Source organism: Centroberyx affinis, unplaced genomic scaffold, assembly GCF_046629955.1.
Source record: "Centroberyx affinis isolate AG114_WGS23_722 - 3 ecotype Tasmania unplaced genomic scaffold, CSIRO-AGI_Caff_v1 ptg003154l_1, whole genome shotgun sequence".
Taxonomy (NCBI): Eukaryota; Metazoa; Chordata; class Actinopteri; order Beryciformes; family Berycidae; genus Centroberyx; species Centroberyx affinis.
In genome coordinates this window covers 246,352-273,860 of record NW_027281210.1, presented here as the reverse complement: position 1 = coordinate 273,860, position 27,509 = coordinate 246,352, and the positions used below count along the sequence as shown (strand labels likewise).

At 42.1% G+C, this 27,509-nt stretch overlaps 1 protein-coding gene across 1 annotated transcript in view; it reads left to right on the top strand.

Moving 5' to 3' along the window:
- Positions 1–564: 564 nt before the first annotated feature.
- The window catches only part of nid2a (nidogen 2a (osteonidogen)), a 72,803-nt gene continuing 45,858 nt past the window's right edge, over positions 565–27,509 (top strand). Inside the window, 9 exon segments of the mRNA XM_071537945.1 lie at positions 565–671; positions 673–769; positions 3,308–3,493; positions 3,883–3,999; positions 16,871–16,972; positions 17,090–17,229; positions 18,316–18,448; positions 18,632–18,985; positions 20,105–20,216. Of these exon segments, the coding sequence (XP_071394046.1) occupies positions 565–671; positions 673–769; positions 3,308–3,493; positions 3,883–3,999; positions 16,871–16,972; positions 17,090–17,229; positions 18,316–18,448; positions 18,632–18,985; positions 20,105–20,216 (1,348 nt within the window).

Below are 27,509 nucleotides of genomic sequence, written 5' to 3'. Positions count from 1 at the left end.
TAGTTTCGCTATGATATTTGTATAGCAGCCTTGTTAAAGTTATTGTAGAATAACTATAGTCATTTTATAGTACAGTCCATAAGACACAGAGTGTCACAGAGAAATTCTAACAATTTAAGAGAAATGGTTTCCTCAGATTTACATGTGTGTGTGTGTGTGTGTGTGTGTGTGTGTGTGCGTGTGTGTGGAAAAAAAAAAATTACGCAATGTGTCTTTTTCATTGTTGTGAAACAGATAGAGTTACATCCGGATTAAAATGCTCTATTTGTCTTCCCTTTAATGCGAGCCAGATGTTTTAGCTCCGAGTCCGGCCGGCTGCCACTCAAACCCCCTCCGACCAATCAGCGCGGGCCTTGAACTCCCTCAAACCCCGCCCTCCCTCCCTCCGGAGTATCTTGAGGATTCGGAGGAGAGGTGGAGTGATTTCTTGGGGATTTCTCTCTCTCTCTCTCTCTCCCTCTCTCTCTCTTTCCCCCTCTCTCTCTCTCTCTCTTTCCAGCTGTAGCTCTCTCTTTCAGATCTCCCTCTCATAGTGCAGAGCTGCTGATACAACCCGGCTCTATCATGGAGAGAGGGGAACTATTGACTGTGTGTTTGCTCGGCTGGTGCTGCAGTGTGTGTGTGGTTACAGCCATCCAGAGAGCTGATATATTTCCTTATGGGACTTTAATGGAGATTTCACTTTGGCAGAGGCGACGATGAAACCTCCAGGGTGCTGTCCCTGCCCAAGCCCTTCTACTTCTACGACTCCCACTTCACCCAGCTATATGTGAGTAAAAACCGCATCAATTATCATATGCATCATTCATGAGCATGCGTATAATTGATGTCAAAGGTAGGAGATATGGACTGTGCTGCTGCTATTCCCAATTCAACCCACAGCTGTGTGTGAGTAAAACCTCATAAATGTTCATATGCATGATTCATAGGCTTGCAACTGCTGTCAGAGGCAGAGAAATATACTTTATTTAGCAAACGCAAAACATGATCCTGGCTTTTTTACAGGCTTGTTTGAAACGTGAAACTGAATTAAAAGTCCGCAGTAGGCCGATTTCTTGCTTCTTTCCATAGAGGCAAATGGACAGTTTTATTACATGTTTGAATGGAGAAAATCAAATCAGAGTTCAGGAATTTGACCAGAGTGTTGGCATCTTATTTGGTTCAGCATAAGCTGTAGTTGTTCTGTTCATTTTGCCGATTTCTGTGTCCATTCTGAAAAAAATAAAAATAAATCATGTATGCTGCTATAATGCATAGTAACGAATTTCAGAGAAATCTGACAATAAAGTTCTATATACCGTGTCATATCGTATCGTATCGCATGTAGTCTACTTGGAATATGTGTAGAGACTGTATATAGGCCTATCTAATGTAGTCATATAGCCTATAACAGGAATAATGTGTGGTCAATGCAAATACACGTCAATAGTTGGCAAAGGCGCAAAATAAGAGGCTGCAATAATCCTATAATAACATTTAGATGGATAGTAGGCCTATACTGTGCAAATATCACATCAAAGCTATAAGTCCATATAGGATTATTGTAGGGATATGATAGTGATACCATATGAGATAAACAAAATACCATAAACTACAATAAAGTCACTGTAAACTCACTATTGAGTACCACAAACACACTTTAAGTCCTTATAGGATTATTATAGGAATACTATAGGGATTTTTCGTCAAGTTAGTTCTTACTACTAATCTATTAATTCTCCTCTAAATTCTCCTCCTCCTTTATCTGTAAATGTTCAGTCATTTTTTTATCATTGATGGATATTACTCTTAATTGATTAATTCACCCTGTGATACAGATCTATTCCTTTAAATCAGATTACATACAATCAATGAGGGCTCTGTGGCAGAGGTTACACCATAACTCTATGTAGTCCAGATTTGATCTTCCTCTGACTAAGGCAAATTCACATTAAATCTGACTGGCTATTTCAGTATGCAGGACTTAGCCACGTCAGTTTATAAAAGAATTGGAATAATATGCAACATTAAATTCAGATATGTGTTCTTTTGGATGCCTTGCAGCCATACCAACCCATGATCTCTCCTAAAACTTTCTGGATCATTTTGAGCGTTATCTGGCTTACTGAGCAATCCTGATGTCCGGTTGCTGGTAAAAGCCATTCGCCACTTGTTGATTGTAAGGCTTTTGTGTGTTAAAGGCTTTCCAGTGGCTAGAGCTTTGAGCCTCTAGTGCAGCCCTTCATTTACATACACACTCACCTACACACAATCACCAGATATCACTCTCTATGATATTATTAGAAGGTGTCAAAGAAGCCACAGACAGCATTATGTGTTTTGAATGTTTTAACGCAGAACTACTACTATTCAATACTAAATCAGCAACAAACCCCATTTAGCTGGAAAAGAGTAGAAAAGAGTTAATAGGAAACAGTCCAGTAAGTAGAGAGGGACTAGAGTCCTTCAAAAAACCCCAGAAGTCCAGGCTTGAGTGAGCTCTTCAAAGCTTAAGAGCACTTTGGTAAAGCCTACAGCCATTATAGTCACAGACAGCCTCAGAACTCACTATCTCTCCAATGGGACGCTTGCAGTCGAGGGTTTAGAGCATTCTCTAACGGGCAAAGAGACTGTATTGCATTGTATTTTAGGTCTACATCCGTGGTTTACTGTAGACTTCACAAGTGATGTTAGTGTAACTAAGAGATTCGTTTGTACATACATACATTATCAACTATGATACAAGTTTCGCGCTCTTCACAAGTGTCACTTTGCAGCCTCGAAAGTGATTGGCTCTTGAGACACGAACACTGCTCTCATTTGCATGAAGTTAACTTGAGCTCAACTGTTGTCCCGCCCTTTTCACCGCGCAACGAGCTTGGTCCGCGTCCAGCGAATTATTTGCATCCCATAGAAAATGAATGACGCCGGAATTGGTTGGCAGGCGATTCGTGTTCAGCAGGCCATCGCCATAACCCATAAAAAGTCTGTGGGCTGGCTTAGCTGTTTCATACTTGAAGTAGAGATTGACGCATCACCCAACAAGAAAAAATAACCCAACCATAATTGGCCAATAGTTTCAGTTCCTCTTTGTTCAGCCGATCCTGGACGGAGGTGCTGTGTCACTGGGGCCTTTAGAGACTGTACCGAACCTGGCATGTCCCTGGTTCAGTCCCTGCAACAACCAATGTTATGTCCATCAAAAGCTACAGTCAAAGAGTCCTTGAGCAAGACACCAAGCCCTACCTACCTCACTCTTCCACAAGCCACTGGTTGCATCAACTCAAAATCAACCCAAATCTCTCTCTCTCTCTCTCTCTCTCTCTAGGTGGCCACCAATGGTATCATATCAGCCCAGGACCTGCCGATGGAGAAGCAGTACGTTGACGACGGTTTCCCGACAGATTTCCCCGTGGTGGCTCCGTTCCTGGCCGACATCGACACCAGCGGAGGGCGAGGACAGATTTACTACCGGCTGACGGAAACACCCAGCGTCCTCAACAGAGTGGCCCAGGTCTGTCTATTTATTAGAACAAAAGATATCTAGATCAAACATTGTCGATATCTTGAAAAAGGCAGAACAAGTCTGACTACTGCCCTAATATCAAGAAATCGACAGCTGATTCAAAAAAGTTCTTGACACAAGCTGATTTGCATTGGAAACGTGGATTTACCTCTCATCCATTGATACATTTTCATTTGATTTTTACGAAAAATAAGGTTTTAAGACTTGATACTATATGATGACTTGTAAAGATGGATATTTTTTGCACCGTAGTTCACTGGATATTTGGATTTTTCATTTTTTTTTTCAGTTCTTCATCCATCAATTCAATCCATTGCACCCTCCTTCATTCCTTCGTTCATTCATTCATTCATTCATTCATTCATCTGCTCACCTAGGAAGTACATCGAGGGTTCCCGGATGCGAGGTTCACACCCACCCATGCTGTGGTGGCAACATGGGAGAACGTTGGAGCGTATGAAGAACCAACTCGAACCGCTGGACCTACAAACAAGGTAAGGGAGGATGGAAAGAACAAAGGATGACAGGAAAGCTGATGTGCTTTTTCTTATTGTCTCCTGTTTTTCTCACGATTTAATGTGCCTCTGAGTAACTTAAAGGAATATACCAAGTTTTTGGTAGATTGTCCCATTGGAGCCAACGATCTGCCGTGGACACATTAATGATTTTGGTGTCTATGTTCTCAGCTCTTAACAGGTAAAGTTGACCAATGGGACAATCTCTCAAAAACTTGGTGTATTTCTTTAAAGTGGTAGAAATGAATGAGACAGGGAGAAATGGATGCAAAAATGTGCATTGAAGGATAGAGAAATGGTCTGTCTGTGTGATTCTGGGTATCAATCTATGGACGAATGACTGAGTTTTGCTTTTAGTGTCATCCCACATAAGCAACCCGCATGTTCATCAATATGTGTTGACTTCACAAAACATGTTGTGATTGCAAAATCCCAAATTCCTAGAGGCTCTTCATCAATCGTAATCTGCCTAGAGGAGGGGGGGGGGGTCTATTTGTAATCCCCCTTCCCCTCCTAATCTGCCTCTTAACCTTTTCAAGGGGTCAGAGGTCATCTTCAGGGGTCATCAAAGTGTCCCCCCCTCCCAACTCGTTATCCCCTCCTCCTGCTCACACACACACACACACACACATACCCACGCACACACAACCACACACACACCATGACCATTTCTCTCACGCTCTGTTAGACATTGCTTCCTCTGCTACAGCACTTTGTTTGTATTACCCATTCAGTTGTATACTTCAGGTTTTAGTTTATGGACATTTTATGACTGTGGAAATTAATTTAGCATAGTCTGATTCTGCGTTAAAAGCAGAGGGAGTGTACAAATGTTGCACAGGAAATAATATGTTAAGTGAGCCTGAGGAAATGTGCTTTCATTCAAAGCAGAGCCTTAGTGAAAAAGCACTGGCTAATGCTGCATTCACATTGTGGCCTATAAAAAGGCAAAGCATCCTCTCAATGCCAATATGATAAATAAGAGGTTCAACCTGTTCTGTATGCACTGATACATAACTGTTCATTTTCAACATTTGATTTCATTTCAAAAGCGTCTAAAAGTATCTAATGGGTTATATTTTGCAGAAATTATAAAATATGATTCCCACTGTAAATGAACAGGACGCCAAGCAGGGAATTGGAATAGTGCAGTGTTTCTTTTTCTGGACTTCAAAATTTTCGGTCTTGCTCAATCTTCATTGGCAAAGGAGACAATAAGAACAGGAGCAACAGTTTTGTCTGGAAGCACAGTAGGCGCCACTAAAACAAACTCTGGCAATACAGGTGGTATTGCCAAAGTTTGTTCTCTCCCATTGAAAACAATGAACATCCGGTTTGCTGTCCACTGTGTATCACCACAGTGTGAACATAGCATTAGAGCCAGTGCTGAAGTTGAAGTTTGGGACATTTTGGGAAAGGCTCCAAGGAAAGCCCGGCCTACTCTGAACTTATCGATCAAGCAGCGCTTTGTTGTTCCTAGTTTGTAGCCAGCGTGTGGGATGAAGGGATGGAGAGATGGAGGGATGGAGGGATGGAGGGGGCGGTAGTGTTAAGTAAATACCCATGGGGATCTCTCTCTCTCATCTGTGTTTTTCCTGTTCTTGTTCTTACTTTTTTTTCTTTATTTGTTGCTTGCTTTCTTGCTTCCTTTCTTCCAACCTTCCTTCCGCAATCGCTCTCTGTCTGTAAAGAGCTTGTGTTTGCTTGTTTCATTAAGTTATGTCAAGGAGTTGGTTGTGTGTGTGTGTGTGTGTGTGTGTGTGTGTGAGTGTTTCTTAAAGGAGAGGTTCAAGATTTTCAAGAAGCCTCTCTAACTGACCAGAAGCTAAACATCAGAAACATACACATAGTTTTACATTACTTTTTCTTTTGTTACTAGTCAGGTCAAGTCAATGGAGAATGAAACCAGTCTTCTAAACTTTTCATAAGCCACACTGTTGCCACTCAGTTGGTGACTGTAATATAATTCCTAAGTCTTGTAAAAAGCAATTAATTCCACTACCCATTGCCTGGAAAATTATTAATAATAGGCTACCAATAAACATGTCACCAGTCTCTAAGAACGAGTAAGAAAAGTGCTTTGAAAGAACTCGCAATTGAATTTCCCATTGACTTGCACAAGCACTGCTTACAAATGTAGATAAGAAGCTGGTACCCATTTCTCTGAAAGTGTGAAAAGCTTTTACATGTGCTTTGTGATTTAAAGGGATCGGCTCCAAAAAATCCTGAATCTTCCCTTTAATCTATAGGTTGGGGAGTCAGATTGGACCAGTTTGTGTCTTGGCTGGGACTTTGCTTTAGTGGGTCTCTCTCCAGCCTGATAGCATCTCCCTTTGAACTGATTAGCCAGAGGTGCCGGGCGGGGTGTGTGGGGGCAGGGTGATGTGTGTGAACTGATTAACTTGAGGTGTGTGTTTGTCGGGGGGTGTATTAGGGACGGGGGGTGGGGTAGTGTTTGGGCAGGAAGGGGTTGACTGTGTTATGTGTGAGTGCCACAAGTTATAGGGGACTGAGATGGAAAAAGAGAGAGAGGTGGAGGGCCGAGAAATGGTTAAAGATAGAAAGAGTAAGAATTAGAGAGAGAGAAGGGCAAGCCTTAATGTTGTGAATGAGCGGGACTGTGTAGTGCTTTCTATGAGGCTACTCTTATAGTAGCTATTACCATAATGGGAAAGTAATGGCTTCCATTTAAACCTACAACACGCACTCTGTTGTACCCACAGAACTGGATAGAACGGTCCTTCCACTGTTTGTCGTGGTAATTTGGCTGGTACACCATAAATTGGCAGAATTTTAAGGGTTAATTGCTATGGTGACAACACAAGTCTGGGCATTAAGGCTGTAAAGTCTGTCACACTTGCTTGAGAACTGTGCAGATGAGTCTGTTAGCAAACTGTCAAAACTCAATTGAAAGCTGATGTTAGCAACAAGTTTAACATAGCATTATCAAAGACTGCACTTCTCTCTCTACCTCTTCTAGTCAACATTAGCATATTAGCTAACCAGCAAGGCAACGGAGAAGTTCCTTTGGTCTTTGCTTCAAAACCTCTCGCCTCAGCCACTTACCGTAAGTCGGTTTATACAGAAGCTAATGCTGCTTTTCCACCGCATGGTACCGGCTCAACTCGACTCAACTAGACTCTACTCGCCTTTTTTGGTTTTCCATTGGGCAAGTACCAGGTACCAGGTACCATATTACCTGGTACCTGGTACTTTTTTTGATAGCACCAAAAAAAACCATTTACTTACTTAGGTACTATCTGCAGTGGAAAACCAAGTGGTACTACCAAAAGCGAGTAGAGTCGAGTCGAGGCGAGTTGAGCCGGTACCATGCGGTGGAAAAGCGGCATAAGTCACAGCTAGCCCACCGGTACAAATGGCCGCCGCTCCGACCATCCAGGAACGTTGATTTGAATGGGAATGACCGTTCTATCCATTCAAGTTCTGTGGTTGTACCTACCGCCATGTAGCTCACTTTGGTCATGACCAGAGCCATTGATAGAGAGAGTTTGGAGAACTTAAGAAGTGTGTAGGGTTTGGCAAGGTTTCACTATGAGCAGCACCATGTTGGGGATCCTTCTTCACATGATGACATTATTGCCTAAAGTGCTTTCTAGTACTGAGTGCATCCATTTTTAGCATCGGAATCGAACCATCTGTCTTCATACATCTGTCTTTTCCTCCTGAGAGAGACAGATCAGTAAATAGACAGTTTTGAGTAGTAGTTTTAGCCTTAGAACATGATTTTACATTGAATCAAAGTCAAAATCTGCCTGTTTTGGGAAATTGGTTTTCCACTAGAGTTCTCTTCAAAGCTATCAGTGGGGATAGGAAAGTGTTGAAGGCTAAACAGCATATTACATATCCACTGCGGTTTACTAGGCAGGGTCAAATGAGGCTGAATGAATGAATGAATGGACCACTCTGTTGGAGTTGGACTTCGCCTTTCATCTCTGCTCTCCTTGACTCTCTTCTTCTGGCCTCTCCTCCCTTCTTCTCTTCTCTTCTCTTCTCTTCTCTTCTCTTCTCTTCTCTTCTCTTCTCTTCTCTTCTCTTCTGGTAACACAATAGGAACTATTGTTTCTATTCGTAGTATTTGTTGTTTCTATGGACACCCCTTGCAGTGAGACGGGGGGACGTCCCTGGAAATATGTTCGTCCCGGTTCAAAGAGGAATCTTACTAAATTTCAACTTTCAAGATACCTAATCCTTGTGCCATAGGACAGATGTTGTACATCAGCGATCATTCATTTACTGCCTCCTAGAGCCAGAAACAACAGGGTTTACCCTGTGACATCTGTGATGTCAGATGGATGTACAGCTCCATAGATAATGAACTAAGACGAGATGGTAAATGTAGCTGTGATGGTACCAGGATGATTTTCTGAGAATCACCTTTTCCTGGTTCAGACTATATAACAGTGTTTTACTATGAAGTTAATTTGGATACAGAGGCAAGGCTGGGGCTCTTGATGGAATGGCTATTCAATATTACAGTCCCAATACTCTGGTTTGTAGCTTTGGGACAGTTATTTATGCTGATAGACTTTTCAGGAACTAACAAAAACAACCTTGTTTTCAGCTTGACCACCATGTATTTTTGAATTTATCCAATGGTGTTTGAAAGGGTCTCATAAGCCTAGGGACTATAGAAATGAAGTTAAAACATGAAAGTCACCAGAATTGGGGTTATGAGGTTTTCATATGACAACAGCGAATTACTGACTGGGGCTGTCCCAGGGTACAAGCCTGGGCTGTGTGTGTGTGTGTGTGTGTGTGTGTGTGTGTGCCAGTTCCCACGCTGTAGGCAGTTCCGTTTGTAGCACTCTAGTGAAGCTGGCAACTGGTCTGCAGCTGCTCTCTCTCTCTCTCTCTCTCTCTCTCTCTCTCTCCACGTCTGTCTCTTTTTCCCTCTCTCTGCCTGTTTGCAGCTGTGGCCGACAAGCTGAAAACCTGGCAACAAACAAACAAGTGTAGTACAGCACATTTTCCCCATTCCTCCTGCCCTCTCTCTGTAACACTCCCCCCCCCATCTGTGTCTCTATCTCTTCCGCGGGACGGTCAAGGCTTCCCAGAGTGGAGTCCAGATAATTACAACATGATTCAGAACATTCGTTACATAATACAGTATGTTGAGTCATTTATTTGAAACTCTTGTCAAGATGAGAAGTCAACCAAACTATCCTCAGCTTAAGCAATGTATGATAGACTAAACTAGATGAAACTAGACTAAACTAAGCTAAAGTATATAAATACTAAACCACACCAGAATAAGCTCAAATATGCTGAACTAGATGAAACAGTGAACTTAAAGTAATAATCAGCGACATTATCATATATTTGCATTTCTCTCTATTGCTATAACACAATAGTGATTCAACCTATATTCAGTTCATGAAACTTTTCCCTTTGCTGTTCTAAACACCCGTCTGGCAGCTCTTTCCTGGGAAAAATCCTCTGGCACACAGGAAGTTATGCGTTTTATGCTGTGTTTGTAATAAATAGAAGAAGAACTGGGTAGTACCAGCTAGCAGCTAGTAGCACTGCAGATTATTACTTTAATGGGAAAGTTATATATCAAGTAGTGTATCAAAGCAGCCAGGGAGTAATAAGTTGTTCAAAAATGGTATTACTTTTGAAATTAGTAACATGAGTAATATATTTAAATTTTTGGAGCAACAAGCTGATAGTGAATATGCATAAGAGGTACATTGCAACATAGTAGCTGAAGTCGTTGCATTCATGTTGCTGTCAACCATGTGCTTAGTAATGTAGTTATGTTGCTATGTGCATAGTAATACAGTTATGTTGCTGTCAACTATGTTCTTAGTAATCCAATTATGTTGCTACAAACTATGAGCTCTATTCAAGGACCCTACAGCTCAAAGATACATAGACATTTATTATGATTCACTGGTGAAATGTACTCAGTGTGAGGAGTTAGTAAAAAGAGGGGAAAACAATCTTTGACGAGAGGATTATTGGTACAAATATCATCATGTACATGCTAACGCTTTAGCATACATTATGTTAAATAGGAATCGTAGGCGACTAGCATTAGCCTAAAAGAGAAAATGAGAACTTGTAGCAGCTCTAAGGCTGGATGGTTAGTTCATTTTAATATCAGCCGTCCAAAACTGCCAGGCTTGTTTAGAGGATTGGTAAAACAGACATAAAATTCAACAAAAAGAATTCACTTTCAATGGCAGAAGATCTTTCTTCCTGGGAGACTTTAGCGTAGCTTGTTTTGTTTGCACAGGAGGTGAGTGAAGTTAGCCAGACAGCTATAAGTTTTTGTGCTGTTGATTCGTAATGGACTAATGATAAAGATTGAGATTTTGTTTTCAGAAGTTCTGAATCTACAGGCCATAGAACAAAAAACAATACCGACTTTGGATTACTAAAAAGTTTAACGTCATTCTTTGCTAGTATTCTTTGCTTATGATTACCTAGCATGCTGTATGCTAAAGCGTTAGCATGCGCACCGGACAGAGCTATTTACTGGAGACACAGAGATGATTCTGGTGTCAATCCTTCAGCCTTTCAAGCGTATTCTTCTGACCTAAAGGTAAATATGAAATGAATTTTATGTTTTGAAACCTTTCAAAGCAAGTAAATGAGTTCCAGTGGTGGGTTTCCTTGCCCCTTGGCTTTCTAAATGAACCTCAAAGTCGTGTGCTGTCAGAGTCCCCCCCCCCCCCCCATTCCACAGACAAAACCCAGCAGACTGATGATGTTACCACCTAACCCTCTAAAAGTCAGCACAACCCTGACAAAAACCATTTGTTGGTCCTTGAGACCAATAACAGAGGGGATAGCGCTGCCCTATGTGTGTGTGTGTGTGTGTGTGTGTGTGTGTGTGTGTAGTCTGACCTCCCCAACCCCCCGCAGGCATTTTGTCACACCTTTTTTTTTTAAAGAGCATCCTGACACTCCTTAAAGACTGACCAGACACACACACACACACACACACACACACCGACTGAAGGCCTTTGATGTATGTTGGCTGCAATTTGTTGTCTTCCAGCTGTGGGTCTGTAAAGCACACCAGGACTACTTCATTAACACACACACACACACACACACACACAGCAATGAGAGAGAATGACCACACAGATAGAGGAGGAGGGATGGAGAGGTGGAAACATCCCTCTATCTAAGTCTGTCTTTCCCTCTCTCTCTCTCTCTCCCTCTCTCTCTCTCTTTCCCCCATTGTAAACCAGAGCTATGGCCTCTTTCACCCCCCACCCCCACATCCTTTCATCTCCCTACCTATCTGTCTATCTATCTCTCCCTCCATCCCCCCCTCCTCCTCTCCACCTCTTGGGAAGAAGGAGAGATAGAAAGGAGGAGTGGAGGAGAGAGCGGGAGGACGAAGAGAAGAGAGAGAAATTGAGAAAGGAGATGAGGAGGCAAAGAAAAAGCAGATTCCCGCTCCGAGCTCTCGCCTCTTCCCTTCCTTATAGAAAGAAAGAAAGAAAGAAAGAAAGAAAGAGAGAGAGAGACCCCCTCCTCACTAATTACAAAGTGCCTGGAAGCTACAGAGCGCTCCACGCCCACAAACAACAAGATGGCTTAAAGATGTTGGTGTAAACAATTAGCCACACACACACACACCCACACACACACACACACACACACAGACATAGACACAGACATACCCCCACACAGTGTGGTTGAGATGAGTACAGGAGGGGGAGGGACATCTGTCTATGTGTGTGTGTGTGTGTGTGTCTATGTCTCATCCTGTAATGATGTCTCGGTTTGTAACGTCATCATAAAAGATGTACACACACACACACACACACACACACACACACAGAGGAAGACAGATGTGGAGATGAACATCTGGGCTGGGGGTGGAGAGCCCATGGTGTGTGTGTCTGTATGTATATGTCTTGGTCTGCGTGTGTGTTTCTGTGCGTGTGTGTGTGTGTGTGTGTGGGGGGAGAGATAAGCTAATTCTGTCCCAAAGGAAAACACCATGGGATCACCCACACTCTTCCCTTCATTCACTACATCAGTGTTTCTTCTTCTGTGGTTTGGGAGGCAGCGTGGGCTGAGCACCCCCACATAACAACAGTATTGTTTGAGTATAGGAAAAAAAACCCAGTCCATTCAGAAACAAACTTCCTGTAAAACCTTTGCAATGTCCCATTTAGAAAAAAAAAAGAAAATAGAGGCTGCCTATAGAGGAAAAAAGTTCCTCTATAGGCAGAGTGGAATTCCTTACCTATCCAAATTGTGTGCGTACAAAATATGTCTATCTTTACCTTATTGTGTTTTAATTCATTCTCTGTCCTCCATGTTTAATGTTTATCAATGGTAGATCGCTTTTCTATTTAGCAAAAGGTTGCTGTAGGCATAAACTACCATTTAAAAAAACAATCTTCTAGTTAGGGCTGGGCGATAATTCAATATTATCGTTTATCGTCTTTTAGTGGAATCATATTGTGATGATATGAAGATATTTTGATATCGTGACACACATTTCTGCTGTCTAAATTGATGATGACAAGCAAATTTTACTTAAAAACTCATAAAATGAGGTATATGGTAGGAATATTATTTGAATATTTCTGTTTTGTTTGACATCACACCTAACATTACTATTCGGTTCAATGAGATGAACATTAATTTGATAATTTAATGTGATTTTGCATACATGAACCATATTATGATATATATTGATATTGAGAAAAATCCTTGTGATTATCATGATATTGATTTCAACCATATCGCACAGCCCTACTTCTAGTCATAATCTTCCACTACTTGCAGAAAAAGTTTCCCTTGTCTTAATCGTCCACTCAGGTAAATAGTTTCTGACAATCTTAGAAGAACTTCAAAAGTTCCTCTTGTTCTGCTCTTACATATAGAAAATACTTCAAGTCACAATCTATTTGGAAAAAAAATTTCTTCTTCTAAAGTCACAACTGTCCGTTTACCGTTTACCAAAAGCATCTCCAGTCGTAATCTTTGATTTAAACAAGTTTTTCTCTTTGCAATCTTCTGTTCAGATAAAAAAAACTCAAAAATACACGTAAAATTACCGTAAAATTTTCACACAGCCCAGGCTTTCATTTTCCGGTAAAGGTGGCAGTTTGTGTTGTTCACACAAGACACGCCTTCCTGTTTTTTTGGGGTTTTTTTTTGGTCAGACATTTACATTGAGATAACAGTTACATTATTACAATTACGTGAATGACATATAATATGTCTTCTTTCAGGGTCTGTCCAGTCTTTTTTTTTTTTTAACAACTAAAAGAAAAAAGTCTGCAGCCCAGCAATAACATTCAAATCTAGCCAGACAACCAACACAAAACACAGAGCATCAAAATGAAGACAAAAAAACCCCCCCAAAAAACACGCCTTTCCTCTTTTTTAACGTAATCCTACCATTCACACAATACTGGCAATACCGTTAAATTCCACTGTTGTTTCCCGGAAATAACGTTTAACCACCGGAGTCACTGCAGTTTGAAAACACTAAAGACGCAAAGATGTAAAGATGCTAGACTACTCTCTTCAGGAGCTTCTCTTATTTCCACGTCTGTCCAATTCAACATTTTTGCCAATCCTTCGTCAAAAAACGCTCCAGCCGGTTGTCTAGCGGTTTGTATTTCCCTCCTCGTCATAAACCCGTCACCTCCTCGAGAACTTTGTGACCGTCTCACGCAGTCGTCGTGCGCGCTCGTGCCGTTAATGTTACGGCATCGTTCACACGTACGCTCGATACGGAACTTTACCGGTACCGTTACGACGTCTTGAGCGGGGGAAATTGCCGGGAACTGATGTGCCCGGCATTTCGACACATTTTCAATTTGGAAAGGAGGGATAGAAAGGAAGAGTAGAGGAGAGAGGGAGAAAGAAAGTGGCATTAAATTACAGAACAGGCCGCATGTGTGAAGGGGCTAACAGTAGACCCACAATTATTATTTCATCAGTTTAGTCATAATTGTTGTTTCAGAAAAATAGCTAGTCCAGTGATTCTCAACCTTTTTCATATCAAGGACCCCTGATTTAGTCCACATTAGGGCCACGGACCCCCATTTGATGAGATTTTGTCTCTCGGACCCAAATCTGAGAATATTTTTATTGTTAGATATGATTTTGTCCAGAATTCCATGACTATCTGTATTGTAGGAAGAGAGATAACAGTGAAACTATGATCAAAACAGTGTTTTACATTCTTCTACATTCTCTAGTTGTGTTAACTTCTTGTAAATAAAATAATGGTGATGTTTAAGAAGTTGAAGTTTTTTTTTTTTGTTCATAATTGGGCTGTGATTTCTATTCTGTCTACTTACTATATTTTGTTCGACAGTTGCCATGTAGTTATGTTTGTTTTGTGTTGTATTGTTATTTTTATCTGATAATAAGGTGGTGAATGGTGAAGTTTAACAATTGGTGAAATTTAACATAATCGTTATTGTTTAACAGTTTAACAATAACAACAATATCAATTTGCTGGGGACCCCCTGGAACCCCCTCAAGGACCCCTGGTGGTCCCCGGACTCCACGTTGAGAACCACTGCTCTAGTCACAATTGTTGACTCAGAAAATCAGTTATTCGGTTCATAATTGTAGATTCAGAAAAGTAGTTCCCCCTTGTCAAAGACATCCACACAAGAAAATGAAAATTCCTGTAGTCACAATGGTCCATCCAGATAAAAAAGTTCCCCTAGTCGTCATCTGTAATTCAGCAAAAATGTGCAGATGTTCAGTTCAGGGTCCTGTGAGGAAAAAATAGTTCTGGACTTCATAATCATTATGGGGTATTACTTCATTTGTCTTCTATCTTGTTGACAGTTAAAACCAGTGTGTTGGATGTGGGGACGGTTGTGGGTTTGGCGTCGCTGGCTGGGGGGCAAGAGTGTGTGAGATGTGTGTGAGCAAATGATTAAGGACTCTGGGAATGTCTGTGTGTGTGGGAGAGAGAGAGAGTGAGTGAGAGACATTTGTTGTTCCTCTGTGGTGTTTGCAATTGTAACACACACAGTGAAGTGTCCCTGTTAACGCTGAGTGACAAAATAGGTCTCTTTTTCCACATCAAAGAGTGATGTACACACACACACGCACACACACACACACACACACACTCTTCTTTCTTACTTCTCTTGTGTGGAGTGAGTTGTGAGTAGATACACTTTGATTTGATTTTTAACAGTTGGATTATAATGTTTTATGTTTTATGTTTTAAGTATATGAACCATCAAAAAAGCTCTGATAATAGGCTTATAATATACAATAACACAACTAAAATGTATTATAATATGTTCTAATTGTGTATGAATCAGTTCAGTTAATTATTGGTATGCTATATTTACATGGTATATTTTATTGGTATGAAAAACAATACAATACCATTATGTAATGCAATTACAAAACACTTTACAAAAGTCCTTTATTTGACAAATGTGTTTCCATACACTATTTACCGAATAATTTATTCGAGCGTTAAAATTTATTTTTTTTTGTTGCAAAATTGGCAAAAAAAAATTATTGAATTTTATTTATTTTATATTTAATCTTTTTTTTTTTTAAATCTTTTTTTATTTGCTATTTCCATTCAGCTTTGCTAATTTGATTTGATTTGACATTATTAATCTGCATGAAAATAGTTAGAAACCCAACTATCCAGGTCAGTGTGTCAGTGATTGGCGGATGTGTAATGAAGGGGAGAAGGGAGAAGTGTGAGCGAGGGAAAGGAGGAGGAGGAGGAAGGGTGCGAAGTCTAAACATGAAGCCCAGCAGAGAGAGAGATGAAAGAGGAGGAGGAGGAGGAGGAGGAGGAGGAGGGTGGGGAGAAAGGAGGCGTGAGGAGAGGTGTGAAGTTTAAATATGAGGACTGAGTGTTAAAATGTTTTGGAGGCTGGCTGAGGTGACCTCATCCCTCTGGGACCTAAACTGACACTCTAGCAGAGCTGAAGATTATTATTAGACTGTATCCAAGTCCTGCTAAATTGCTACTAGCCACCAGGTGTGGAAAACATACCAAAATAAATAGAAGTACTCTTACTTTGCTGAACTTTTATGCGAGTAGACCTAAAATTACTGCTGTAAGATCCACTTAAAGGATAAGTTCTGTGATTTTGGACCTATATATAATATGTCTCTTACATACCTGTGCTTGGACTTGGAGACAAATGATTCTATATAGGTCCAAAATTACTGAACTTAACTTAAAAAACTAGAATGGATCACAGAGGACCTTTGCCATACAATGTTGGACAAAAAATGAACAATATTAAGTTCATAAACAAAGTAAAGCATGAATTAGGCATGTTTCAGTCGTCTTTCACCAACATTGTTTTCAGTACTATAAATCTAAACCGGTCAAGTCCAGGGTTTGGATCTGATTCCATTCGCTGACTTTCCCTTCCCTGGTTCTCTTACTCATCACTAAAATGTACCAACTTCAGTCAAAATATACTTAAGTAAAAGTAAAATTACAAGCACTACACCAAAAGAGACTTAATTGTAATTCATTATTTCCACCCTTGCTAGCGACAAACCCATTCGGTAAATGATGGTTGCAGCTGGCAAGTCTGTCCATTCTACTGCCCACTGCCATGGAGCCAGCCTGTGTTTCCTCAGTCTGCTTTAAAAACTACAGTCAGCTACATAATTAAATTGACTGGTGAAACTCTTTCTCTCCTTCTCATTATTTCTTCTCCTTTCTCCTCCTCTGTCTTTTCCTATATATGTGAACTGAACCTTCTAGAAATGGGCCTACATGTTCTTGGCCTGTAATATGCCTTGTAGCAGTGTTGTAAGACGTTAACTTCAGTTTGGCTTTTTGTCCCAGTTTTTATTCTGATTCAGAACGACTCTTTCGTCTCTCTAGGTCAACACCTTCCAGGCAGTGATCGCCTATGATGAGACCGACTCGTACGCTCTCTACCTCTACCCTGAAGATGGTCTGAACTTCTTTGGGACGCGACCCAAGGTAAACCTGGTTCGATACAAGACTTCGTCAAGGGCTATAGACTGTCCAGTTTATCGGCTTTAGCTCAGTTTGAGGCAGATTCTACTTGACTTCATTCTGTGCTGTCTTTTCTTCTAGGAGTCTTATAATGTCGAGATAGAGCTGCCTGCTAGAGTGGGTTTCAGCAGAGGAGAAATCACATACCTGATCTTTTCCCGAACTGAAGGGCCGCACTACAGCGTGACCAGCAACCAACAGAGTGTTAAAAACCTTTACCAGTAAGGTACAGAGGCTTTACAGTTGGGTCACAAATCTCTTAACAACCACAGCTAAGTGTCATCATGAAGGTCCAATTAGCTGTGTACAAATGTCTAAATACATAGCAGCTGGCTAGGAAAAGAAAAGGCTTGTGGCTGTAGATCCATTCAGTAACATTAGAAGTAAGTATTCTGATGAGGTAGATTTTCTAAATGTAAATTACTGTGATACAGTAAACTGTCTTGTCTTTAGCCCTAGCCTCTACTAGGGATGGGCATTTCAAGAAAAAACACTATTCGATATCCACTGGGAACTATTCAACCATTCTTCGAAGACCCCCCCCCCCCAGCTAGCTAGCTAAGCCAGCTACCTAGTCTGGCTAAATAGCTATGGCTTGATTAGCCCGAACCGGTCCTTCTCTCATTTTAATGATAAAACGAGAGACAAGACAGTAGTCGCATAAACTATTTGATTTATTATAATTTAATGACTATTCGAAAATTAGAAAATCATGACCCATCCCTAGTCTCTCTCCAAAACACTCCCACACTAGCCTGCAAGCTAGTTAGCTAGCTAAAAAACAATGGTTTGTTGTCAAGCTACAGTCAGCTCAGTTAACCTGAACTCTTGTGTTTTTAGCTAGCTAACCAGCTCGCAGGCTAATTTAGCAAAGCAAGTGATGCTAACATGCAACTTTCAGCCACTATATTCTTCTCAATACATTAGCTAGTGTGCAAATCAAATGTTTTCAACAGTACACTGATAACCAGTTACTATGATTTGCTAGCTAACGAGCTGACATTATCTAAACACAATATCAGTCAGACCAGTTACTAAATGTTCCCAGTCAACAACAGCACAGAAATTAACCAAGTTGTATGGTTAGAAAGTAGTGCTACCAGAAGTAGTAGCTACTAGTAGCAGTGGCACTAGTTATAGTAGTGGTAATAGTAATATTAGTAGTAATAGTAATAGCGGTAGTAGCAAAAAATAAGGACAAAAGGACATCTCTCACACACATACACTCACATTCCATTGTACCAATGTATTTAATTTGATTAATAGATGCACTGATTTGATTATTAAAGACTGATTTCTCTCTCCAGGGTTGGTAATACAGGAGTTCCTGGTGTTTGGCTCTTCCACATTGGGAACCGTTACTCTTTCGACAACATCGTTCCTGCGTCCGTTGGTGGCCTCCTCGCCACTCCTCCCCCTAGAGCGCGTCACTTTTCCCTGGTAATTCTTTTTTTCTATTCGACTTCTATTCAGTTCAACCTTTAATTAAAGGCAAGAGTTGTTTATGTGATAAAGAGGTCAATATGCAGCTGTGTATCATGTGAATAGGGCTGGTAATGACTTCTGAGCCCTCCTTGTGTTCTGCTCCTAGTCATCTGACCCATCCTTGTTTCCTCCTCCTAGGACACCACCACCCCAGAGTACGCCGAGTTCGAGGAGTATCCCGACAATACCTTCGACCCCGAGACCCAAGAGGAAGAAGACGATTACCCTCTGACAGGCGGGGACCCTGAATTCCAGCCAGCCCCCGCCGGTGATGAGATCACAGAATCCCTTGAGCCGAGAAGTCGCGACCCTCCCTCCTCTCATTCGGTGGATTCTGATGCGGCGACATATGGCGCCGACGATGTACCGTTGACCTCTGAACCCAGATATGGTGTGGAGCCGGAGGGGAGGCAGTACGCCCCCCCTAATCCTCCAGAGACAGCCATCTTACCAGAGGGAGGCACTAAGCAGCACCAGGACCAGCAACCACAGGTTGCAAATTAAACTCTATTATACAACAAGTAGTTTTAGGCAAGCAATCCTATTGGTCAATGACATATTCCAACAATGCTTATGATTCCCATAAAGCACAGCTAGCTACATATGCTTAGCTGCCTCTTAAAAAAACTAGGGCTGCAACTAATGATTATTTTCATTGTAGATTAATCTGTGGATTATTTTCTCGATTAATCGATTAGTTGTTTGGTCTATAAAATGTCAGAAAATGGTGAAAAATGTGGATCAGTGTTTCCCAAAGCCCAAGATGACGTCCTCAAATGTCTTGTTTTGTCCACAACCCAAAGATATTCAGTTTACTGTCATAGAGGAGTAAAGAAATCAGAAAATATTCACATTTAAGAAGCTGGAATCAGAGAATTTTGACTCATTTTTCTTGAAAATTACTCAAACCGATTAATCAATTATCAAAATAGTTGGCGATTAATTTAGTAGTTGACAACTAATCGATTAATCGATTAATCGTTGCAGCTCTATACAAAACCCACATGTGAATTCAAAGCACATGTGTTTTCTGGACACATGTTGGTTTTCACATGTGAACAGTTTTTCTCATGTTGTATTCTGACATCATGATATCGTTAAATGTAAAAAAAAATCAATTTCTAAGTGATTTTTGCCATGCAAACTTTTGTTTTCACATTTTCACCTGCCATTCCATGTGTCGATATTTGTTTTAAACTTAATTTCACAAGCAAAGAGACAATTCACAGGTGAAAATGTAAGTGAAATTTTGCATGTTCACGTATAAAACTGTTGGTGTCGAAAAAGCACGTGCTTTGAATTCACATAGGTTTTCACATGTAGATAAGGAGAACGATCCATAGTGATCCGAGATTTCATCATGGGGAACAATTACATGCTACATACCAATGAATTACCACCAGCCACCAGGCAAATAATGGTAAATTACCACCAACCAAAATCTAAACTGGTATGTGTACAAATACCCATACCTCTACTCTACTTACACCCATATGCTATAGCTTCGGGAGAGAGTTGTTCACAAATACCGACCAGGCCGTCCTCGGCTGTAAGAATAACACACTGGGAGTCTTAAAGTGAAAGGTATTCCTCTGTGATCCCCATCAATAGGCTCCATTGGAGGTGGTGGATGTGTACCCCCCTCAGAGAAATGAACCACCCATTTCCCCTGGAGGTCACGTGGTCAGCGTGGAGGAAGACGATGTTGACTTTGACACGGGAGGTAAGAGAGGAACCAGTGTGTGTGTGTGTGTGTGTGTGTTACTTTGAAGCTTGTGAAATGACGGTCACCGGTTCGAATCCCCCGGACCCGCTGGGAGAAGCTGGTGTGGGGGGGAAGTGAAAGGGTAACAGGACCTAGAGCAAGGCACCAAACCAGCGGAGCCGCTCAGCAGGCAGCAGCACAATACCGCCGTTGTACTGGGCAGCTCCCAGGTGTGTGTGTGTATATGTGTGTGTGTGTGTGTGTGTGTGTGTCCAACACTCCTTCCCCTGCAACTACTCCCACAGGATTTTTGCTGTAAATACAAATGTGTTCTTAGTCAGCTTGCCTGGTTATATAAGGGTCAAATAGTGTCTGTGTGTCTGCTGCAAAAAATGTATCTGAACAAGTCGTTGTAGCTCTTGAAACGGGTAACAAGGGAAATTATCTCACTTGTTTTGAGGAAAATACAATTTTTAAGACTCAATACTAGATTAAATGACTTGTTGAGATGGATATTTTTTGCAGGGACTAAGTATGTGTGTGTATGGATGGATGTGTGTGTGTGTCTAAAACATCAACATTTCAGAAAGGGACAAAAAGCAGTCATATTTTCCAATACACACCCCTACATTTTTCAAATACTCCTGTGGGTTTAGTGGTCATGGAAGTGGTTAGTCAGCACAAAAAAGCCTTGTTGTGTGTGTTAAATGTAATAAAAAACATGACAAAGGACAAAAGTGGAGGTGTATGGTCTTCACACCACAGCAGTGGCGTGTGTGTGTGTGTGTGTGTGTGTGTGTGTGTGTGTGTGTGTGTGTGTGTGTGTGTGTGTGTAAAAGCAGGCTGACATGTCTCCTGTGTGCAGTGGTTGAGCAAATATCCTCACATCCTGTGTTCAACTATATATTTGTGTGTGTGTGTGTGTGTGTGTGTGTGTGTGTGTGTGTGTGTGTGTGTGTGTGATTCCCCTGTAGAACGAGAGAATGCTGCATTCTGATCCCAAAACAGCCATTTGCCAGAGAGAGAGAGAGATGTACAAAAGAGAAAGAAGGAGGGAAGGAAGAGATAGAGAAAGAGAGTGGGACAAACAAGCAGAGACAGAGAAAGGAGAAAAAGAGAGAGAGTGAAACTCAATTGTTAGTTATGTAAGTTCCATGTGGTATTTCCAGTTTAGACTGGTAAAAGTTAATGAAATCAGGATTCAGTGACATTTACTGTAGTTATTATTGGTACTAAGTGGTTTGTGCTGTTTTTGCATTATACTTCCCTTGAATTGTCTCAGTTCAAGGCCCATAAAAGACTTCAATGCAGTTAGATATTGCTTTTGACACTTGAAGAGATCACCTGTCAATCAAACAGTGTGGGTGGAGCTTGGATTTTCTGTTGATGCAGTTTGAGTTTCTCTTTTCTTTGTCTGTTCAGCCATGGTGGCTATCACTGCTCATGCTAACCACCCAGTTCTTCTTCTTCTGTTTATTCCAAACAAACCGGAAACGTAAAACGCATCACTTCCTGTGCGCCAGAGGATTTTTCCCAGGAAAGAGCTACCAGACACCGGCGGTTTAGAACAGACAATGGAAAAGCTTTCATGGATATAGATTTCACTGGATATAGATTGAATCACTACTGTGTTATAGCAATCAGAGATAGATAGTAGCAAAACTGGACATTTATTTATATGAAAATTGATTCATTTAGTCCTGAATTCTCTTTCTGTAGTGTGATCGTTTAGACTCAAATTCAGTGTTTAGCTTTGAGAAATATTTCACATTGTGGAGCATTTTCAGTTTTTAGTGCACATACCTCTGTAGGAGTTCATGAGCGGTCAATGGTGAATTAGTGTGTGTGTGTGTGTGTGTGTGGTGTGTGTGTGTGTGTATGACTGGGTGGTGTAGTGGATGCACCTTCATCATCATCATCATCATCACACATCTGGAAGGGCCTCGCATCCTGTGTGAATCTCTTCCCTGATAACAGATCAGGAAAGTGGTTGGATCGTAAAGGAGGTCACTGACCTCTTGGTAAATCACTCCATTTTCACTCTTCAAAGATGGTACCAAGAAACAGACTCAGTAAACAACCATAAAACACCAACACACAGCCTGTCTCTGATAAGCCCCTAGGCTCCAGAGAGTCTGTAATGACACCCATTGGAATGTTGCCAAAATAAGAAGAAATCTGTGATACAGACTAATGAAAATTTGGATATCACATTGTGATGGACTTTAATGTATGTCTGTAATTTTGTGTGTAACTGTGATGTTTTATAGGATAGTTATTCATGGTATTCGTGTTGTGCATCTTTACATGGGACTTAGATGGCCATGTTTGATATTGAAATACTCAGTAATGTGTGCTGAATGCAATCAGGTTAATGTTATGACGGTAAAGTATATTGCATAGAATTGGGAGACAAAACCTAAGTTTTATGCATATGAAATGAGATTTTTCCCGCTGTAACACTACACACACTAACCCACACACACGCCCCCTCACACATCACAACAAAACCACATGCACACAAGCCCAACGCGGATTTCACGCCTACGTGGTCATGAACACGTTACAGTGAATCTACACAACTTTGCCTTAAACTTTGTCTCTGAGACTTTGTCTCCGAGACTCGACTCAACATCAGCTCCACGAGCCAAGAAGAAGAACCTGCCTCACCCTCCAACTGGTGAAGTGAGTCTGCCGCATCTGCCTGACAAACACACACACAAACGCCTATTAAGCGTGTGTGTCCTGCGTCTGCTAAGACATCGCTATTCAGCTAAAACGCAAATCTGACAATCATCGGATCCGCTGGTCGGCGAGAGCCTTGAGAGACCAGCGCGTCATTCGTCCAGAACTTCGAGTGGGTCAGCCTTGAGAGACCCACACGCCACCAACTCGCCGAGTGTGCAGCCTGCTCCGCCCCGCTGTGACCCTGCCGAGTTCAACTCAGAATCTTCGTTGGATCTTCATCACCTACCAGGCCCGTTGAGCTGAGATTCTTCACAGCCTCCCAGACTCTGCGTGCCTCCTCCTCCTCCAGTCCCCGGTTGTGGCGTATGTATGATCATTGTCCGCTGGGCATCACGCATGCACTACACATAGTTATTCCATTACATGACACTCCACTTCATCCACTTAGTGTCTCCCTATGATTCGTAACTCAGCGCTCTGCAAGTCTGTGCATAATCAGATATACCTCCGTTATTGATTATTCAGCTTGTTCAGTGTTCAGGTATTATTGCCTTGGTCCCACTTCTTAGCTGGGTCATATCCTCCAGCGTCCAATTTATACCATTGTGTGTTGATTACCTCATTACTATTATAAACGCATTTATTCATGTTACTCATTCACCACATTTCACGTGTATCTACCTCATATGCCTTTACTGATTTCACTGTTTATTGAGTGTGCTTTAGTAGAAATAAACATATTCTTTCACATAAAGTTCTCTCTTGTGTTTATTGTCTGGGTTTAAATTCAAGCAAGCTCGGAATTCATTCCTTCAAATGAGACTAATTGATTTGTCTGTTATCTGGTGCCCCATTCTTTAAATTCTATTGAACTACTTCTAAATTGTTTGATATCAGACACCATCAATACGTAACACCCACTACATCTTGGTGCGGCCCGCGTGAGGCGGACTTGCTTGAATTGCCCATACAATCAACTCAATATTCAGTGTTCATGTGCAATAGCAGGAGATATACTGTATATGTGGCTCATGTGCTTGTGAACTGGAAGTACTGATTGTTGATGTTTGTGCCGTCAGAAGACGCTTAGGAAGTGCTTGAAACTGTAGCTATTGCCTGGTTAAATAGCGGCTTGTTGTGTGCATTAATATTAATGTTGCAGTATTGTGCGGCATCCGCCTTCGTACTGTAGATTGAGGCATTTACGCCTGATTGTGCGTGTATCGCACCTTAGCCGATAATAGTGCTTTTGAGTAGTACTCAGAAAGTTACTACAGGCTCATTGTGTCTAGACTGTTGTTTTGAAGTGCTGATCTATACGGACGTGCCTGTAGATTTAGCCAAGCGATCGCATTGTGTAAAGTTCCGTGGTGGTAAAAGTTTAGCCCCCTTTTATCGTCTCTGCTGGGCCGCAGATCGGAACGTGTGGGTAAATCTCCGCTCTTAGTGAGCAATTGAGCGAGTTTGTTAACTTGTTGCATGCAGACTCAGCTGGAGAACTACTGTTTACCCTTAGCTTGCCAGCTAACCGTTAGTCGCGCTCGTAGCCGAACTAACTTCTCAAGCTGTGCTGTAAGCTGTAAAGACCCTCTTGATTAACGCTTGAATAGACGAAGCTAACGTCGGGTCGATTGTGCCGCACAATCACCATTGTGAGCCGTAGTGCCATAAGGTCAATTTATTGTGTGTAGCTTTTCTCTTGCTGGCCGCCGAGCCACAGCTGCGAGTATTCCACTTCCGGTGTATCCAGGTCACCGTGGTGACGTTGCAGTAGACCACTCACGTTACAGCGCCAACCTCCAGCCGCGGAGGAACGTGTAACTGTCGGTGTGTACCTTATAAGCCCACCTGAGTGGCGAAATTGTGTGTTTCTTGCTTGTACGCTTGACACAAGATTGTGAATGCAGTGTACATTCACCCGAATAAATTAATCAGACAATTAGGCAGACAATTTATTGTGTGGTGGTTTGGTTGGAGTGGCTCATCAGCAACGCCCAAACATTGCTCCAGCTTACTAAGCTAACTATTGTAGCCTCCCCACAATAAGCAAGGTGTGCTAATGCTCTCCTAGCCTAGCCTAGCCTAACCTAGCCTGACCTAGCTTGACCTAGCCTAGCCTAGCCTAGCCTAGCCTAGCCTCCTAGCCTAGCTCAAACTAGCCTAGCTTTTGCTTACCTTAGCTAAGCTCATAGCCTTTAGCGTAACACAGGCCGTGCTCACCTAACAAATAGGGATTTCTAGCACCTTTGTCGCCTGATGCATGCTTACCTCAGCTAAGCTACTAGCTCGTACCACTAGCTGTATTCACAGAACTAGTGTCGCTAACAGCCCCTTTGCATAGCTGTGCCGACTGCCTTAGCCTAACACTAGCTGTGTGTGTTGAATGTTTGAATCAATTGGCTTACTGTCAACTCATTAGCATTGCTCAAGGCCTGCTAACTTTAGCAGTAGCATTACAGGAGCTATTGTTGCTTGAGAGAAGAGGCTTGCTAACACCCTGATTAGCCATTAGCCCAGATAGTGATAACTTGAATGCATGTCCCCTGTCACTAATTACATTGACTAAATTGATGCATTGGATTAACCCGGCAGAATACTACTTCAGTAATTAGCTGTCTGCATTAACCACCTGTTGAATGCGTGCATGTTGCATGCCTTCTGAACTGTACTTTAACAGTTATTTCTTAACTAGGGTTCAATAACCATTCTGAAAGTATTGTAGCTCACACGTGTTGCATGTGTACACCTCCTCATCAACCAGTGCATACAGCCAGAGCACACACGTAGCAATAGTGAAGGAAGCCTAGCCTTAAAGTGCCTATCCATCCATAGATCAAAATGGCTCAGGGCCTTACCACTATAGAGCAGCTCGTGATTAATTTAACTGACACAATCAATCCAAATTATGTCGAGAAGATTAAAGATCACACGACAGATCAATTGCTCGATACAATCGAAGATCTCCGCGAGTCGGTTGACTTGAGCAAAGCAAGGGATAAAACAGCGATGATAAAATTCCTTGCGAGTCTCTCACTCGCTGCGCTTGCACTGACCAAGACCCTTCGAGCCGAGCTTGGTGCATCACAGAACATGACCGTGAGACAACAAGATGTCATCACGAAGCTTCAAAGTGACAAGCTTGCAACAGAAGGTAGACTAAACGAGGTGCGAGACCAAGTAAAAGTGAGTACAGGTAAGGTTGAACAGCTCACTAAAGAAACACAGGAGATGCAAACCCAAGTCGGACAGCTCATCAATGAAAATGACGAGTTGCAAGCCCAGGTCGATCAACTCACCAAGGAGAAGGAGTTGCTGCAAGAAGACCTCGAGGCGGAACAATCAGAGAAGGATGGTGAAACCCTCTCTGGAGCCACCATGGTGGTGATTGATCTCAAAGCCCAGATCGTAGAAAAGGAGAGGCAGATTGAAGAGCTAAGCAGGCGTATGGATAGGGAACATGTTCTGCTAACAGAGGCAGACACCCACCATGCTCTTGAAATGGTGAAGCTCAGAGGCCATGTCACGCAACTCACCCAACAGCTTGATCAGTCTCAACTGCTAGCTCAGGAGACCGACAGGGAACTCAGAGATGTGAAATTCAAATACAATGTTGAGAAGGAATCATGCGATGGTTACATCGATGCACTCCAGCAACAGAAGGATGCCATTCGAGAAACTAAATGTAAGTATGAAGACCTCCTAAGGAAACATGAGGCAACACAGTCGGAGCTTGACACCACCAAAAGAGAGTATGAGTACACCAGGGCCGAGAGAAGAAGACAGCAGGAAATCTTGAAGCATGTTCTCCCTGCTGCAACGTCGGCCAACACAGGCCAGGAGGACAGAACACCTCCTTATGGCTCAAACACATTCTATACCACAGTGGATGAAATCACATCTACCCCAGCTGTGGGAGGAGCCTCTTCGTCTCCTCAAATTCCCCGAGCAGACCCTCAGGAGGCGTATCGACTTTATCAGCCTCCAGTCCCAAAGGGTATGTACACCAGAGACCTAGACAAAATTGCTAGGAACATCTCAAGGTTCGACCCGGTCCTGGGTGGCTCAAATGATACTGCTATGTACCTTAGACAGTTGGAATACCACCTTCATAGACATCCAGAAGCACGAGTGGATGACAAGGTGTACCTCTTGAAAGCCACCTCCAGTCGAGAGGTGAACAGCTTCATCGAACGACAAGCTCCCATAGTCCAAGCTGACTACAACGCATTGACTCAAGCCCTGATGCGAGAATTTTCCAATATCAGCGACAACGAACCTGATTTAGCAGCCGCCATGGCTATCAAACAGTCCAAATATGAGACGCCCCATAGCTACTACCACCGCTTACGCAAGACATATTTCGGCAACAAGAATGAGCCAGGAATGGAGGAAGATAAGTCATTCAAACAGCTCTTTGTCCGCAATTTACACCCAGCCACAAGCCTTCATCTGGGTGTTGCTGCAGATGAACGCACATTGAACAGCCTCCAATTGCGTGAACTTGCTACAAGGGCCTTCAACAAACTGAAATCTTCACAGAGTAAATCTGCTGAACCCCAGATTGTGAGCATGGATGATGAGTCACGTATGAGGGAACTACAATTTGAAGGCGTCCCAAGCTCC